Source organism: Paroedura picta, chromosome 2 (genome assembly GCF_049243985.1).
Source record: "Paroedura picta isolate Pp20150507F chromosome 2, Ppicta_v3.0, whole genome shotgun sequence".
Lineage (NCBI taxonomy): Eukaryota > Metazoa > Chordata > Lepidosauria > Squamata > Gekkonidae > Paroedura > Paroedura picta.
In genome coordinates this window covers 54,920,528-54,939,490 of record NC_135370.1, presented here as the reverse complement: position 1 = coordinate 54,939,490, position 18,963 = coordinate 54,920,528, and the positions used below count along the sequence as shown (strand labels likewise).

The following is an 18,963-nucleotide window of genomic DNA, read 5'->3' as shown; positions in this document are numbered from 1 at the left end:
TGGAAAATTTCACAACAAGGTATACATGGTTATAAATGACATCCTCAAAAGCTCTTAAAGCTATCTCTGCTGAAATTGAGTGGGTTTAATGTACATGATGTGTGGCCTTCTGCCTAGTTATATCCCACTCTCAATTTCCACCTTTACATCGTGTATATTAAATGTTGCATAAAACAGTTTAGGCCATCATTTCTATATGAGCCAAGACATTTATAATACAACACACAAATACAACTCCAAATTTAGGCTGGGTTTAAAACATGCCAAATACCTATACCCACCAAAAGACTTCAGCCATTATCTACAAAATGTAAGGAGACTCATAATTAAAACAAAGTTAGAAAAATATTCTCCAGTCCTAGAAATGCTGTGTTATATGCAGGCAGGTTATATGTAAATAGTTCAGCATCCTCTTGGAGAAGAGTGACCAGTGGAGTGCCCCAGGGATTTGTCCTAGGGCCTGTGTTGTTCAACATATTTATAAATGATTTGGATGAGGGATTAGAGGGGATACATATTAAATTTGCAGATGATACTAAACTGGGAGGGGTAGCAAACACAACAGAAGACAGATTCAGAATACAGGATGATCTTGATAGGCTCGAGAAGAGGGCTAAACTGAATACTGTTCAATAGGGATAAATGTAAAGTTCTGCATTTAGGTAGGAAAAACCAAATACATCAATATAGGATGGGGGAGACTTGTCTTGGCTGTACTATGTGCGAAAAGGATCTAGGAGTCTTAATAGACCATACATTGAACATGAGTCAGCAGTGTCACTCGGTGGCTAAAAAGGAAAATGAGATTTTGGATTGTATCAAACGGAATATCTGGTCCAGATCATGGGAGGTGATGATACCGCTTTACTCTGCTCTGGTTTGGCTTCACTTAGTGTACTGTGTTCAGTTTTGGGCAGCACAGTTGAAGAGGGATGTACATAAACTGGAGCTTGTCCAGAGGAGGGCAACAAAGGTGGGACAGTACTGGCACACAAAGAATATTCTGACAACATAGCTTTTCTCTTGGCATAAGTAAGGAGTCTTACATTGAACATAAGTCAGCACTGTGAATTGGTGACTAAAAAAACAAATGATGTTAACAAGGTCCAGCAAACACTGGCAATATGCCAGGAAATAAACCCTGCTTGGAAGTTTACTTAGAAGAGATTGTCCTAGAATAGTTGATATACATGCTTATAAATCTGGGATGAAAGCAATTAAACTCAGGCCAAAATGCATGTTGCATTTGACATTTCAAGAGATGGGTGCTTGACCTGACCAGTCAAATATTTATTTGTTTGTTTGTTTATACCCTGCCCCTCCTGACATAGTCGACTCGAGGCAGCTTACAACAGACAATACAATAAAAATAAAATAGTCTCCATAAAACCCCAATAAATAATATTACAATCTTAAACTCCAACATTCTTCCCCTATTCCAGTCGGTATAGCACATACTCCATCCACTCTCTGATATAGCCAGGAAGATCTAATCACAGTGCTTTCCTAGGTGGTGACTACTCTTTAAATACCTTTTAAGAAATCTTTGTTGTCCTACATGCCTCCAAATGCTGCAAAGGAGAAGTAGGGGTTTCATGTTGCCTCCTGCTCCATTTCCCCCTAGGAATAGATATGTGCAGCTAGAGAAGGGGGAAAGCAGGACTGCAGGTGGCTGATTCCGCTGGGGAAAATGGCACAGGAAAGAGCATTTGCAGCATTTGGAGCCCTGCAGGGTGTCAAAAACATTTTTAAAGTGCTTTAAAAGCAAGTCCTTGGTCTAATATTTGATTGCAGGTCAGGCTGGGTACAGGTGTCCCAGCATGTTCTTCTCCTCATGACTTTCTAGTGGAATGAGGTAGTTGTGAAGCAGCCTTCCTACATGAAACATTGCAGGTGTACTGTGTTCTGTTTTCATGTAGCTTTTCAATGGCACCTCACTTGCCTACACTAGCAAAGTGATTAAGGAACAGCAGGCAAACAGCAAACAAGAAAACATGTGGAACATTCAAAGAGGTAGGCCTTCTTGTGAAATCTTAATTATGAAGTCTCAGTGTGCCTTCATATTATAGGCAATATATTCATGAAGCATCATAATTTACTATTGATGTCCATAATCTGAAAACATTGTGGCAATGGAAGAAATGTGTTCAATACAAACCACAATGCATAAAACAGGGGTCACCAACTTTTTATTCCTGCAGTCAAAGTTTGACACAAGGTCCAAAGTGCAACAACAAAGTGGCTTCCACATCCACAACATGTCAGAGAGTGAGATTATGCAGAACACTCATAGTAAATCAACATTACCCAACAGTCAACATTTAAGGCAGAATATCTGTTTAACATTATACAGAATATCTGTATAAGAGTCTCTTGTGGCGCAGAGTGGTAAGGCGGCAGACATGCAGTCTGAAAGCTCTGCCCATGAGGCTGGGAGTTCAATCCCAGCAGCCGGCTCAAGGTTGACTCAGCCTTCCATCCTTCCAAGGTCGGTAAAATGAGTATCCAGCTTGCTGGGGGGTAAACGGTAATGACTAGGGAAGCCACTGGCAAGCCACCCTGTATTGAGTCTGCCATGAAAACGTTGGAGGGCGTCACCCCAAGGGTCAGACATGACCCGGTGCTTGCACAGGGGAAATCTTTTATCTGTTTAACAGGATGCCTTTTAATGTTCACAGCCAATCAGAAGTCCTCTGGGCACAAGTTCAACCTGGCCCTGCCTACTCGGTATTCAGTATTCCGTTTATTGATCAGCCATAGGCCATTTCAATCAAATATAAAATGCACCCAATCAAGATTTGAAGATAAAACAAATGAATCATAAGGAGAATAGAGGTGTAAACATTATCAAATACATTCCTACATGATAATCTAAATACAGTATAGCAAATCATAATAATTAAATCACCAACTTCATCATGCAGTTTGTATCTTATCTTTCTGGTGGTCAGGGCAAACAATGCAACTCTGTTGCTGATACATGTATCGTTGTATGATAAGAGAAAAACCAGACTTTCCATTTTGGGAAGACCTGAGGTAGTCAGAAGTATTCTTTTAATAAATGTGCCTCTCGGTTCATCATAAAAGGGACAATCCATTACACAGTGCACAAGGTCCACAACAACTTCCTTATCATGTATAGAAGTGCATTCAGATAAGGGGAGATGGGAGAACTGGCGACTACATACTGCCAATGGTAATAATTGAAATCAAACTATCCAAACATGGGGATCTACAATGATTCTCTTGAAATATTTAAATAGAGGGACAGCTCTAGAATGAGCAATTATCTTGCCTTCTAGTGCAGCATCCATAAGGTAGATCCATTTCCAGAGCTCCTTCACTGAGCTTTCAAATCTAATCAGGTCATCTGGGATTACATATTGCAAAGCAATGCTGTTTATGTGCACTGAGTAAGTTTCTTCACTATCAGAGCTTTAGGCATTGGTAGCTAAGGGAATCGGAGTTCTTATGTGTGCATTTTAGCCAATATTTCAAAGTAATTAGCATGACCTGTGCCCTAATAGATGGGAGTTCCAATTCAACCCTCATAAGGGACACTGGGGATCCTTTGGGGAGTGCTAGAATCTTCCTCATGAAAAGATTTTGGATTGTTTCTAAGTTATTAATCACTTGTTCATTCCAACCCCAAATTTCTGCTCCATAAAGCATGGAGGATTATTTCTTTACTGCCAAATAGTTTGATGGCGAGATCAACCAGGCAACCTCCTTTTGAGAAAAAATAATTTTACAATAGCCCCCATACTCCTCAGGGCAATTGCTCTAAAATTTGACAGATGTACCTGTCCATGTTAATGTTTCACTGAATGTTATGCCCAAATATTTGGAGGAACTACACTGTTCTATTCAGGTACCCAGAATACTCGAGACAAATTTTGGGGGACATCTCCTGAAAACCATCATCTTGATTTTAAGGTGATTTATTGACAAGCCCTGATCCTTACAGTATAAGCCTAGGCTATCCAAAAGTTTCTTCAGGGCCCTGCCTACCCTCTAGAAATAGAGGGTGGGCACTAGGAAACTTGTTGGTGGGTATTCTGGGCAGCAAACACCCTTCTATAAACAACCAAAGAAATAATTGCTTCACTAAACTGTTGCTAAACTATTGTAAAAAAAAAGCTATAAAATATATTCATCTCATGACGATCCCCCTATCTTTCCCAAAATGACCAATGCTTGGCCTGGAGGGAGTGGGAAGGGGAAGGACCCCAAATAAATGTGTTCACGGGTATGCTTCCCAACCATATTCTGCTTGATCACACTACTTCTGGGTTTTCTTGAAACTTGGAGAATGTTTCAGGAGTTTCTCAATGGTAAAAAAGTTGAGAAAGGTTGCAATAATCCTAAGAACGTTTTCCTGGGAGTAAGTCCCACAAAACAGACCTGAGTAGGAATCACTAGACCTGTTTAGGATTGCTCTCTTAGTAATTTTTATGAACAGTATTTAGATATGATTTCAAAATTGATGCTAAGACAATACCTTCACATTGCCAGTTTCTCTTGTTCCTTTGAAATCCAGGCTTACATTGACAGAAAAGAGAGGTTTTGGTCTTATTACAATACGCATCATCGCCACAAGGATTCACATTATTTTCACAACTATATTCAGTAAGGCCTGAAAAGAAATATAAAGATATATAAAATCAAATGACAGGGGGTCCTTTTGAAAATATTTGTATGCATTAACAATTAAATCCATACATATGGAACATCAGATACTAAATTCAGGTGGGTAGCTGACTTTGTTCAAATACTAAAGAACTGCTCATGGAGAGAATGTGCCAGGTTTATTCCAGTTAAATGACCTCAGTACACTGACACTGGAAATGAACTCACTCTGAGACTCCTGAAGTACAGTTGCCAAAGTTGATGATTCTGAGCAAAATTGACTGATGGTCTTAGCTTATTATAAAGCATTTTCCTTTTACTGAGTCATCATGGTTAATCTCTCCCCTCCCATAGCAAGAGCAATCAAGTTCCATTTTTTTAAAAAAAATGTTTGTTGTGGCTTGCAATGAAACCTAGTGAAGTGTAAAGAAAGATTATATTTGTGGGCCCCCGTGGCATAACTGGTCTTCAGGTGAGGAATTAACACAACCTTGATTTGAAAAAAAAATGACTACAGTGTTTTATTGATTACACTGTAGGAGCATTGGCACGGCATAGGGACAGATCGTAATGTGACTCTCTTGCTACCTGATGAACCCTGCATTCTTGGCCCACCTGCTGGGGTGCTATCAAGGAGTGGCAAACCCCAGGAGCTGCATGGGGCCTGGCTTTCTGCATGGTTCCCCTACCACCTAATGTTGACAGTCCTGCTAACAGCCCCCAACTTGGCATGCCACTGAAATTGGTTCTACCCTCAAGATCCTTTAAGGGAGCTCAGAACTATGGGATGTGGGCACACAGGCACCACATCCCTAGCCAAAAGGATCCATTCCATTCCTAAAAGATGAGATGAGAAAGTATCCCCCAGTTCCCACCAATGCTCCTAAGCCTGCAATGAGCAAAGCAACCATGTAGTGCCACACCATATCTGTGCCACACTCAGGCACACCCTTTCTGCTCTGGGACCCATCAACTTTGTAACCATATATGTGATTTGCTTATGTGTGCCTATCATCCAGAAAATGTCTCGGTATTAAGTCCTCAGCATGTTTTACAGAGGGTTAAACTGTGAAAGGAGGGGTATAATTAACAATGTCTTCTCTTTCATGTATAATATAAAATAAAAATGTATCAATTATATCCCTTGAACAAAGACAATGCCTCAAATGCCTGGTGTACAGGAAAATCTACCCTGAGAGACTGCCAAGGGGAGAGCATTAAATCTTGCTCTTGAAAATGCTTACCTATGTTTTGGACTTATGATTTGACCAAGATATGATTTTTTGTTTAGTTTTCTTTTTAAAATTACGTCAGCTTCATTGGTGGCCTGGGCTGATTCTGCACTTACTTTGTTTTTTCCATTGTGGATCCTGCTGAATTCAGATTGATTTGAACTCAGGTTTTCCTCCCCCCCCCCCATAGAAACAGAAAGTGTTCTGCACTTGATTGGGGAGAGAGAATTGGAGGCAGCAGCCTCACAGAGGGAAATAAATTCAAGATGCAAATCTCTGCTCAGAGAAGTTAGAGCTTCTGGAGCGCAGTCACTTTAAGATAAACCAGTCTTTGAACTGATGCCCTGGCTAATCAGGGAATACTGCTTTGCCAGGAGGCACAGAGAAGGAAGTTAATTTTCAAAAAGTAGAAATCTGCACACTTAATGATTGCAATTTTTCAAATATTGAAGCTTATATCCACTTCTGGATATTGCAGAAGCAAGGTAGGGTCACTCTGAGTCAATCATGCATATTGCAGAGGAAAAATTTAAATATTTGAGCTGGGAGTGGGTAAAAATGTGTGTGGCCCAGAACTCTGTCTGCCTAGTTTGGCCATGTGGTGGGAAGGAAGGGCAGCTGTGCCAGACTAACATTCCCAGTGAAACATGTAGCAATCAGAAGCCAATGATCATGCAACACCTCAACATAGAGGAGAGTGGTATGCAGGTAAAGCCCCTTGGACCATCTGCTTCTTCCCAACCCACCTGACATGCACCCACCTGACAACCTATGCAGGGTTCCAGCTGCCACTGTTGAAGCTCCAGCCCCCTGAACTGGTCATGCAGCCTAAGGGTTCACCAGCTGCATGGCTGTACCGTCTCCTTCTTGGCCCATTATGCACGGCCGCTGAACCGGCGATTTCGGGTCACATGGAAAACGCAGAGGGGGAAGACACGATGCACACTGGTTATGCACGGGACGGGGCGCAATGACGGCAAAACCCAGAGTAACCGATTATGTACGTGGCGATCTGGGTGCCGCTTCTGGTTGCGCCCCGGTCACCCGGAAGCTGCGCTTTCTTCCGCGTTTCGCTAACGCGGCTTTTTCGGCGGCATGCACCAAAGCTGCGGCCAGTTGCAGCCAGCACCATGCGTTATCCGGGATTTTAGTCGCCGCCATTCCACCCATTCCAATGTGCATTATTCCCCCCGTGCATAATGGGTCCTTTAGAGCCTCGGGGCCACAAAAGCAGCAGTGGGGTAAGTCCCAGTCATATCTTTTGCATGTTCCAGGTGTACATTTGAAATCTCCCCTCCCAAGGTTTCCTATACCAAGCTACCCTTTCAAACTGCCAAATTGTTTTAAAATGTGGGGGCTTGATATGAGTCATTCAAAACTAAATGCAGACAAAAGAACAACTAACTGCTCTCTTTCCAAATACCACACAACTTTAAAATCCTGGCAAAATTGAAAGTTTGGAAGTTGGGTACAACCTCTGAGAAGGAGGCATTAAGAAGCAAATGTACAAGACACCGTAAAATATCTCCGTCTATGTCTACTGAATCTCCGAAATCAAAACACTTCTGCCATGGCTATTATTTCTCCTTCCTACTGCCCACCTAGTCCCAATAAACCAGCAGAAACCTAATTAATTTTACTTACATCTGCTTCATAGAATGTGAGCAGAACTTGAAAGAAACTAATTTTTTTTTAAGAGACAAGCTCTTACATGAACAGGTTTTAAGATGAACTCTTGTCAGTGTTTAGGCTCTATTTCGAATCACTTAATACTTTGTATTTACTAATGCTTTTATTATGGCCTGCATTGTGTGAAGCACACTTAGAATGAAGTCAGACAACAGGCTATCTTCAAATGGACTCTCCACTCTTTTAAAAATGTGCTCTGCAGTTTTCAAAAACGAAGGAATAGCAATTTTCTTTAACACTTTCCACTTCTGAAGTCTGAATGACCACTTAAGGCTGCTATTTGTTATTCAAATAATGTTAATGGACTTATACTTGCAATAAGGAAGGTGCTTCACCATGCTTATCCTTCCATACTGTAAAAGCCTGTGCCACTATATTATTCATTATGTATACGAAACTCAGAGGCTTGGATAATATGACTCAATCGTGACAATCTAACAATGGAAGCATCAATGACAATTTCATTTCAGGATATCTCTATCCTCAAAAGGTGGAAAGATTGGTTGCTCTCTCCTATTCTGATTTTGCTGTAAGAGTCAGAGCTTATTTCTTCAAATGCGATGGAAAGAAAGAGAATATTTTTTCTCATATTTATTCAGAACATTACAGAAAACTATGTGGAGATGTGGAGGAGCTGAACAAAGAAAGGTATTATTGCCTATGTTAGGGACATATCAATTGTAGCCCTGACTTAAATAATAAAAGGTGGTTTAATAATTTCTGTGGGATTCAAAATTATATTGTATCTGAAAGTTCAGTATCACCAACAAGAAACCACTGTAGTGGCAGTGGGTCAATTCTGATGGTTCTATAGCATTATAAAATATGTCACTTGGTACTACAATAGAACATGGTAGAACACATACATACATACATACATACATACATACATACATACATACATACATACATACATACATACATACATACATACATACATACATACATACATACATACATACATACATACATACATATATATATATATATATATATATATATATATATATATATATATAAAACATAAGTACAATTTCCAGGTACCCCCAGATGTCCCTCCAAAAGTGGGACAATCTGGTCACCTTAAATAGGGCTGGAAATTTATAGTTTATAATAGTCCTGAATCCCTGCGGGAACTTCTGGCGTTCCGCGGGGCCTGCAAAATGGAGTCTTCAACCAGGTTTATGGTTGAGGCCAGCGTTGCAAGGAAGATCTGTATGACCACAGACCACAGACCACAGACCACACTTCCAGGATACAGCAATGTGAATGACAGCATGCGGGTTCCATCTGCACCCCTCTTCCCACCCCCCTTTATAAATTTTTATTAGGGGAATGACAGTGTTGTGAGATCTCCTTTCTTGTAACTGTGATTAGTTGGATCTGTGTTATGTTTTTATGTCTGCGGTTTTAATGGGGGGTTTTATTGGGATTTTATTCAGACTATTGTAACCTGTCACTTGGGAGTGGTAGGTAATAAACTGAAATAATAATAATAATAATCACCATGCTGCTGAACAGGATATCTAAGATCTAAAGCTCTAACATGGCAGAACATAGAAGCTGTATCTTCCATGTTTTTCTTCCATATGTTAGTAAACAGCATAAGGAGGAAGGTGGGGGACCCAATGGGAGAGTACTTTTGAGAAGAGAAAAGGGCCTGAAATGGATCTATTTTGGGATTTTCCTGAATTCCAGAGGTTTCCGGGTCAAATCGGAAATATCCTGGGCTGAATCTGCACTTACTTTGTTTATTCCTGTTGAATTCAGATCGATTTGAGCTCGGGTCTTCCTCATTACTTGAAAGAAAGTGCTCTGCACCATTCAGGGAGCTGAGAAAGGGGAGGGTGGAGGCTTTCTCCTCTTTTGAAAGCCGGTGGAGAAGCAGCACGAGAGCTCTTTCTCTAACGAGCAATGGGGAGGGAGCCAGGGAGGGAGTCAAGCAGCCAGTCAGCCAGAAAGCCAACCAACAAACACCCTCTCAGAGAAGAGGCAAATCTCTGCTGGTTCTGGAGTATAGATTCCAGAGGGAAACAAAGAAAAAATAAATCTTGGGAGGAAACTTTTGCAACCAGGAAGCATTTGAACTGACGCCCCTACCAAGTAGGGCTTTTGTACATGTTGGAGGCTTGGCAGCAAGTTAGTTCAGGGAAAAGCAGAGAGCTGCACCTTTAGTCATGCAATTTTAAAAATATCGAGGGGTTACAAGCACTCCAGGATATAACGAAGAAAAGGTAGGGTCACTCCGGATCAATCATGTTTGTTGCAGACGGAAAATTTAAATCGCCCAAAATCAAAACAGAAATCGCATTCCGTGTAGATGGCAGGGACTGAATCGACCTGGGATTGGAATAAAAGCTCTGTGCAGACTCCACCCAGGACACTCTGTTTCAGGTGTTCACTTCAGGTGTTATGAACACCAAAGCTAGTGATTGTAAGCCATGACTTCTTCGGGTAGTTCTGAACTCTAAAGCAAAACATTAAAAAATAAGATAGAAGTTCTTTTTATTTCTTTCATTTTTTTAACATTAAGAGGGAAAACATTTTGATACTTTCAAGGAGAAAACTTCTCTGTATTATTTGGTTTCCCTCTTGCCTAATAAAGAAAGTGAAGAAGACATGATCCACAGAATGAAGACACCTGTTTGGCAATGGTAGCTTAATTGCTGAATCAAAAATAAAAGGAATGGGAAAGAAACAAAACCTCTGGCTACATAGATGGTTTGCCACCAGGAAGTCATGTTCCACTGAATGATGACATTCATTACTACCTAAATCACTACACATGCGCAGCAGTTTCAAATACGTTTTTTTCTTGTCCATATTTATTTAAGCTAGAAGGTTATGCATTCTGTGTGGAAAAAGGAAGACATGTGTTATATATTTCTTCTTCCATAGGGATAAAAAGCAACAGCATATTCATCAAACTTACTTGTTTTGCAGCCTTGCTCATCTGAACCATCTCCACAGTCATCAAACTGATCACACTCTAGTTCCACAGGGACACACTTCTTATTGCTACAAGCAAACTCATCCTTTTTACATGGCCTTGTCTTATATGTAGTCTTGTCTGCAAAAAGTTATAAATTAACAGTCACCCCAAAATAGCTCTTGATAGTTTATTAGTGGAATGAGGAAGTGTGGTGAGATATTAAAGATACAATCTTCCCTTCTGGGTTGAGAGTGTCACCAGAAGCTCCTTGTTTCTCCCGCTGAGTGCACACAACGTTCAAGAAGCCAGGCATGCTTGTTACAGTTGCCAGAGGAAGAAACTATGGTGATTTAATTTCTTTCTCTTTCAAGAGGAGGAATGTCTAGGAAGATAGACATCCAACAAGCTAGATAGGTATTTGGATGAGAAAGTAGACCTCCCTATGTCCATTCTCCTTGGCTTACCACTCAACAGTAACAATTCATATGAGAGGTCCACAAACTACATGCCACCAGTAGAGTCCTGCCTGTGCACCATCAATACCATTTCACCAGTACAAGCACAATCCTTTAAAGAAGTTGTTCTAGAAAAAATGGATTAGATTTCAGTCTGGCATCAGAATATAGGAGCTTAGTTTGGCTTTGATTGTTGGAACAAGTAGTCACTTTTGTCTCTGTCTCCAATTCTGGTTCTCTTTCCCACTACTTATTTTTTTTCTTCCCCACTACTTATTACTATCTACTTATCTGTTTTTAGTCTTATATGACTTGTTCCATTTCTCAAGGACATATTTACTCTTCACCCACCAGACAGCACATGATGCCTGTCTTCAGTGTTACATCAAAAGGTAAAATTCACACATGTTCACAAATAAAATGAAAGTACTTTTTCTTTAATCCTAAAACAATCAAAAATACAATCACTTGCCACAGCGGTCTTCATCTGAATCATCACCACAGTCATCAATCCCATTACAGATTTGTTCATGTCGCAGACAGACTCTGTTGTTTCTGCACCGGTATGGTCTTGTTGGGGGACATGGAAATTTTACTGGGAATAGAAGAAAAAAAATCTATGGTATACATTCTTTAAAAATCATTAATTGATGTGTATTTTAGGTTACTACTTTGCTGCCATTAGACCGACAAAATTGATGGTAAGGATTGATATGGCTTTATAGTTAAACATGGTTTTACAATATACACTACGTCTTATTTATAAAGTTATGTTGTGTGGTTAAATTTGGAGGAAGGAAAAAAACTGTTAATCACAAAGGAATAATCTTTAGTATGAGTTAAGCCAACAGCAATACACTGAGAAGCTTACAACACATTTAGGTAAGAGAAACTTACAACACATTTCAGGTAGTTCATCAGAGTTATCTCCACAGTCATCTTCTCCATCACAAACCCAGAAATGAAGTTTACAGAGGGAATTGCTACAAAGGAACTCATCTGCTCTACATATATTCCCACCTGAAAAATCAAAATACGTATATCAAAATATAATTTATGCTACTTTGTTCTTACAATCTGAGTTAGTATTTTATATCACCAGGTCTTCCCTATCAGAAGAGGCAGCTTTAATTTGAGAATACTACTTTCTGTGACTTGATATGACAGAAAATTCAATGAAAAGAAAATGCAATTAATACCCAATTTTTTTCATTACAAGTCGCTCCCTCAAATCACTGATACAAAGATCGTCTTCCTTGCTAGTGATCAGACAGAATACGGTAATTAGAAAGTCCAGACAATTCACTAATGAGATATCATATAATATAGTAGCTAGTAGTTTATAAAGTGTAGTGAAGTTCTGCATGTATTTCTTTTTAAAATGTCATTTTCTTTAAGAAGTCTCTTCTATGTCGGATTTAAGATCCATATATAGCAACTAGATTCATTCACTGAAAAGTTTGAAACTAACTCTAATTTTCCTTAAAAAAAATTAATCCTAGAAAAGACCTTTCTTCCTTGAATCTGTGCCTAGACACTGCAATGGACTGGATAGACTAATTGTAATTCAGTCCATACAAGCAAGATAGTTGAGCAAATAGCTGCAGATCAATGGCAGGTGTTCTGAGAGGAAGCATCGGTTTGGAGCCCATTCCAGTACAGTTTCCGGCCAGGCCATGGGGTGGAAACAACTTTGGTTGCTCTTACAGATAATTTATGGAGGCAGCTGGAATGAAGTGGGTCAGTGCTGACAATGTGATTAGATCTCACAGCAGAATTTAACATGGATGATCATGAGCTGTTTGTTCACTGCCTCTCCAACACAAGGATATGTGGGCGAGCCTTTTCCCAAACTTGGGAAAAGAAGGTAGCAATCAGGGAGAAGAAGTTGCATCACTGCCCACTCTCTTGTGGAATGCTGGAGGGCACAATTCTCTCCCAAATGTTATTTACTATGTATATATGCCCTCTTGCACAGCAGGTCTGGGGATATGGGCTGGGATGCAATCAATATGTTGATAGCACACAGTTCTATCTGTTAATGAGTGGCTGGCCAGATACACCCCCAACTTTGCTGGCTGAGAGTCTGGATGCTGTTACGGGATGGTTCCAGCAGACTTGCTTGAGGCTTAACCCCCTGAAAATGGAGGTCCTGTGGCTGGGGAAGGACCAGAAGAGGAAGCATGCCTCCCCTATCTTGACCGAGTACAGTTAACATATTCATGCAATGTCAAGACTTTGGGGCTGATCTTTGATGCATCCCTTTCTATGGAGCCTCAGATCATGCATGTAGCACACTAGATGTTTTACCACCATGAGGGAATGGCAACTCTTCAGTGTTTATTGAAATCACAAGCCAGAGCCAAAACAATCCCTGGGTATATAATGCTCATTTTCAACAAAATCATCTTCTTCAGTGATTCATTAATCAATTGTATGTCAACCCCAAAATATCCTCCACTGTTCTTATTATATGTATTACTCTATTCAATATCACCTTGACCATATAGGTTCATCCAATTTTGTAAAGGGGAACAATTGGCCAGAACCTACAATGCATTGGTTGCCAGCAGAAATCCAGATCAGGTTCAAGGTGCTGGTGTTAACCTTGAAGTACTTGCACAGTCTGGAACCTGCATATCTGCAGGACTGCCTCTCCCAGTATGTCCCCCAAAGAGCTCTACATTCTTCAAAAACCAATCTGTTAGTGATCCCTGCCCCTAGGGATGTATAACTGGCCTTTAACAGAGCTAGAGCCTTTTTGGTCTTGGCTCCTGCCTGGTGGAATGAGTTGCCAGTAGAGATCCAGGTCCTGATGAGCTAACTAAGTTTTGCAGGGCCTGCAAAATGGGACTCTTCCACCAGGCCTATGGTTGAGGCCAGGATAGCTCAAACACAACTGTGGGCCTCCCCCTGCCTTCATCTGTTCAGGTGCCCTCTTTATTCCAGCTCTATGTTCATTTCTCCCCATGCCTCTGGAGTCCATCAAGACCAAAAAGAAATGTGATTTGTAATCCTTGAGTGAACTTTTGGTCTTTAGTAGAATTTGCTGCATTTGTAAAAAGATACATGAAGAGATTTTCATGAGTCCCCCATTTTAGCTGCAGCCTCCATCCCTCCAGTTTAGGCTGAATATGCTGTTATTGAGAATCTCAGGTGGGGGTATGCAAGCTGCCCTGGGAAGGGGAAAGTGGAGAAATTTCTTTCTGTCAACTCACTCTTTTGGATCATATTCAACCTTTCAATGTCAAGGACTTTCACCTCTCAATTATAGAAACCTACATATTGGTACATGATATCAAGTCTGTATTTGGGCATCAAAATAAACCATGAGCTACTTAATTTATTTATTTTCCACCAAATATAGACTATAAACCATAGGTTGTTCAAACACTAAGTTTTAATGCTTCTGAATGCAGGCTGCCTAAAAATTGTTGTTAGTGGATCCAGCATAAGTATTCCACAAAACAGGATGTATATGGCTTGTTAACTATAACTATTATATGTCATTATTGCTAAATGTAGAAATCCCAGTTTCTTAAGTAGCACTCCCCGTGCCCCCAGTTTCCTGCATACAATTAGCGGCATGGTCTAACTACATTAATCTACCCCTGGTGTTTTCTCAGGTAATGCCCTCCTTTCTTCCATCTGCCTTCTCTACATGTCATGTTACCCACAGAAGTTGTACTCTGGTGTGTGCTATGAAGCCAAAGGTGTAGACAGGCTCCATTTTGAATCAGATCGTAGAATCACAGGAATTAAGTGAAATAAAATGTCACTTCATGATGAGACAGCCAGACTCCTGTGAAAAATTGTTGCACTCCTACATTAAGGGTTTGTGATTCAGTGAGATCTCATTATCACCAGACCAATATGAATGACAAGGTTTATGGGACAATAACCTGTCTAGAATAATAAAAATTGGCTCAGTAAATTTAAAAAAGCCTTCAGTCAACAGGATGACTTCATCTCCTTCCCTGTTAGTATACTTGGTAGTTACCCAAATAATGAGAAATCTTGTTCCCATCTCTGGCTGAAAAGGGCAAGGATCTTTAAACCGCCCGCGGCACAGCGCGCCGCGGACTTAATAATGCAATAAGGGCTGTCTGGGAGGAGTTAGGGCGGGCCCTGTCCGGGATAAAAACTCGGAGGGGCCAATCAGGAGCCACGAAGAGAAGGCCGGCTCCTAGCGGCCGAGAGAAGGCCGGCTCCTAGCGCCCATTTTATTCAATAATAAAATGGGCTTTATTTCTAGTCTGAGGATAAAAGAACATACTTCAATCCACCAGTTTAGACGTTTTTGCCCCAAGACTCATTTACAACCAGACCTATGAGACTGAACCACCACAAATCTTGGACATTGAGGAACAGGCAACTTTTTCAACTTCTGTCTGCCTGGAACTTTCCCTAAGTAAATTTGCATCTCCTTGCTCTTTTTGAATCATAGAATCATAGAGTCGGAAGGGGCCATACAGGCCATCTAGTCTAACCCCTCTTCCTGCTACTAATGACTCATCAAGTTGCTTCAGCTGCTTCTAATTTTTAATAATTAAACATTTGCAAGGGAAACGCACAATTACATGCTTTTATTCAGCTTGCTGAGACACAAAATAGAATTCACAAACCCAAAACATAGTTAAAGCAGTTCACAATCCACCTACTGCCACGCTAAGGCCTATTATGCACGGCCGCTGAAACAGTGGCATGGAGAACGAGGAGGAGGAAGAAGCGAAGCAAACCGATTATGCACGGGACGGAACACAACGGCGGCAAAACCCAGAGTATCCGATTATGCACGCAGATACTCCAGAGTCGCTTCTGGTTTCGCCCTGGTCCCAGGAAGCTCCACTTTCTTCCGCATCTCGCTAATGTGGCTTTTTCGGCGGCATATGTTGACTCTGCACCCGGTTGCCGCCTGCAGCATGCATAATTGGTGATTTTAGCCGCCGCCATTCCACCCCGAATGCAGACTTTCCACTCCGTGCATAATGGGCCTAAGAGCTCCCTGCTCCAACTCTTTATATAGATACGGCAAGTGAGCAATGTAACCATGACCATCTATTTTATTTTAAACTTATTTTTCTGATAGAAACCAAGGTGAAATAATGTGATTAAATGGCAAGACAGTAAAAGGAGACACGACGATTATAACAGAGCCATTTCCTTTCCAAATGAAGCAGCTTAGGGGATGCAGTGTAGCAGAATGGGTAAGAGATGTGGCTGATAGCTTAGCCAAAAGATCCCCAAGGAGGCTTGACTTGCTGCAGGCTTCCCTGCTTACCCCATCCATTATAGTTGGTCAAGTGGCCGAGCAGCAAGCTGGCTGCATTACATAGTGATAATTTGCAAGGAGCTGGGCCATGCAAGGGAGCTTGGGATAGCATCTAAGGATTCTGCTTGACTCCAGGAAAGGAGAGTAACAGCCATCTATTTCAATCAGTTCTAGTAAACTAACCAAGGGTTGTCAAACAGACTATGATTTAAACAAACTACAGATTAATGTGACAGCTAAAAGCAACCAAATTGTCATTCTACTTTTTACTTAATCCACTGGAAATTTGACAGATCACTTACACTCCCATAATCAATGGACATCACTAGATACTGCTTCAGGAGAGAAAAACCCTCATTTCTTTATCTTGGCAAAGTTTAAATATGCAGAGAGGGTGAAACACCAGGCTGCTTAAAGAATTGGTGCAGTGGTTAATAGTGGCAGCTTCTAATCTGGTGAGCCCGGTTTCAACTATCTGTCTGTCTGTCCATCCCGTCCTTCCATACAGCTCTAGGCCCCACTCCTTCACATGTAGCCAGCTGGGTGACCTTGTACCAGTCACAGTCCTATTAGTGCTGTACAAAAAGAGATACCTAACTATATAGCTAGTTGTTGTCTGTAGCCATTCTTCAGATCAACAATTGTTCTGCAAGCTAGTAGAGTGAAATGTGCTCAAAAAGCTGGTAGCCTTCTGTTGAGCCAGTCAGGAAAATCATCATGAAGTTCCTATCCTATCTATGCTGAATATAAAAATGCTTTTATGCCTCCTGCAGGACACCCTTTATATTGTTCAATTTTATTCTACTCAAGCAACATGCAGATCTTGCGTATTCTATTACCTCTTCTCAAGGTCGAGTGCTTGAGGTTCATCTTTTTTCTGGGATTCTTCTTAGAAAACCCATCTGTATCCTGCTGTACTCTTGCCTGGAGACAAGTCGGTGGATCTCCATATTTGATAATCAGAGCTCCATATTTCTTTTGTGCAGTCTTCTTCCACTGTTTGGCTTGGTTGCTGGGCATTTTCTCTATGTCTTCCATGTAGACGGTTCTGCCACAGTCTCTGATTGAGTGAGCTAGGAGAGCCTTCTTAGTGGTACTCCCTCATTTACACTAGTTGATTATCTGATTCAGCTTCTGTATCCCCTTCTGATTCTTTGGCTATGCTGGTGTTTAAAGTGCAAAGTATATGGTGCTCAGTTGCATTGCTTCTGTTTGCTGTACTCTGCTTTCTTTCATCAGTGTGAATTCTTTGATGTTCTCCTTTTCTGTAATTTTGGGTTTCTGTTTTTCTTCAATGCAGACTATTTGGCAATTTTTTAATAGTCTCAGTTAATGGATTAAGGATCTATGCCCTAAGATAGATCCTACTGCTCAGTACTCATATGTATTTTGCTTTGTCTCTCCTTGGGAACATAGATGTAGGCTTTTGACCCAAACACCTTCAAATGCTTCATACTCGGTTTGTGTTCAAAGGAACCATAGTTCATACGGCATTTCTCTGGTACCTTCGGTAGGTAACCAGTTCTGTGGGCTGTAGCAGTGTTAATCACTTAACTCCAGTATTTTTAGGTGGATGTGCATCTATGAGCTTGTATTTACACATCTCAGTTAAGAAGCAAATCTTTCTTTCTGTTATATAATTTTGTTCTGGATTATATGGAACAGTGAGCTGATGATTTATACTTTCTTTAGCCATATAGTCCTTCATGTCACAACTCACATATTCTCCTCTTTGGTCTGAGTGAATGGCCAATGGTTTTCTCTGGTACCTGTTGCTTACCATTGCAACATATGGTTGTATCTTTCAGTATTGCATTTGGTCACCTTTATGACCTTGGCCTGGTTATGACTCTCTAGTTGGGCAATAGCACCATTATCTTTATGTCCAAATCATCTGTGCTACATCAAGGAATACGTTTTATGATTGCAATTTTTAGTCAGGTTTGCACTTTGCGTATATGTGTCCAAGGCATACAAGTCCTCATGCACACTTAGACCCATTATGCACGGGGGGAATAACGCACATTCGGGGTGGAATGGCGGTGATTAAAATCACCGATAACGCACGGCTGCAACCAGCCACAGCTTCGGTGTATGTCGCCGAAAAAGCCGCATTAGCGAAACGCGGAAGAAAGTGCAGCTTCTGGGTGACCGGGGCGCAACCAGAAGTGGCGCCGGGATTGCCGCGTGCATAATCGGTTACTCTGGGTTTTGCCGCCGTTGTGCACCGCCCTGTGCATAACCGGTGTGCGTAGTGCCTTCCCCCTCCGCGTTTTCCATGTGACCCGAAATCGCTGTTTCGGCGGCCGTGCATAATGGGCCTAACAGTTGCAATCAATTCTCCCTTTTGCTTAATAAAACATTTTCCCCCAAATGGTCACCATTCATCTTTTAGCAAGCACTCTTGTTGAAATCAGGCTGTTTGCCAGTTGTGGTTCATGTAGGCAATTTTCATTTAAGATCTCCATAATTTATCCATTTAGTAGAATACATTTCACTGTTTCTGGGCCAACACCTTCTGCAACCACAGACCTTCCATCTGCCAGACTTTCTCTTTTCTGTCTTCATTTAGGGGTTTTAAAAAGTCTCTATATCCAGACATGTTCATAGAGCAGGCACAGTTTAATTATCATGTGTCACTCTTGGATGTACCTTGGGTCAATATTACACTTCCTTGAGCTTGGCTGTTTAAACTCTCCATTTGTGTCCAGTTTTGAAAGGGATACTTCTGATTGGGAGCATTACAGTCCCTTT

General features: G+C 41.0%; 1 protein-coding gene across 6 annotated transcripts in view; it reads right to left on the bottom strand.

The window, feature by feature from the left end:
- The window catches only part of LRP1B (LDL receptor related protein 1B), a 1,129,178-nt gene that overhangs the window by 56,820 nt on the left and 1,053,395 nt on the right, over nt 1–18,963 (bottom strand). For all 6 annotated transcript variants that reach the window (XR_013228123.1, XM_077320173.1, XM_077320175.1 and 3 more), the window contains exons 72-75: nt 11,835–11,957; nt 11,410–11,532; nt 10,483–10,620; nt 4,502–4,636 (exon numbers count right to left, since the gene is read on the bottom strand). Coding sequence is in view for 5 of the 6 variants with exons in the window: in XM_077320173.1 (XP_077176288.1) it covers nt 4,502–4,636; nt 10,483–10,620; nt 11,410–11,532; nt 11,835–11,957 (519 nt within the window). In the remaining variant the exon portion in view is untranslated. The remainder of the gene's footprint in view (nt 1–4,501; nt 4,637–10,482; nt 10,621–11,409; nt 11,533–11,834; nt 11,958–18,963) is intronic.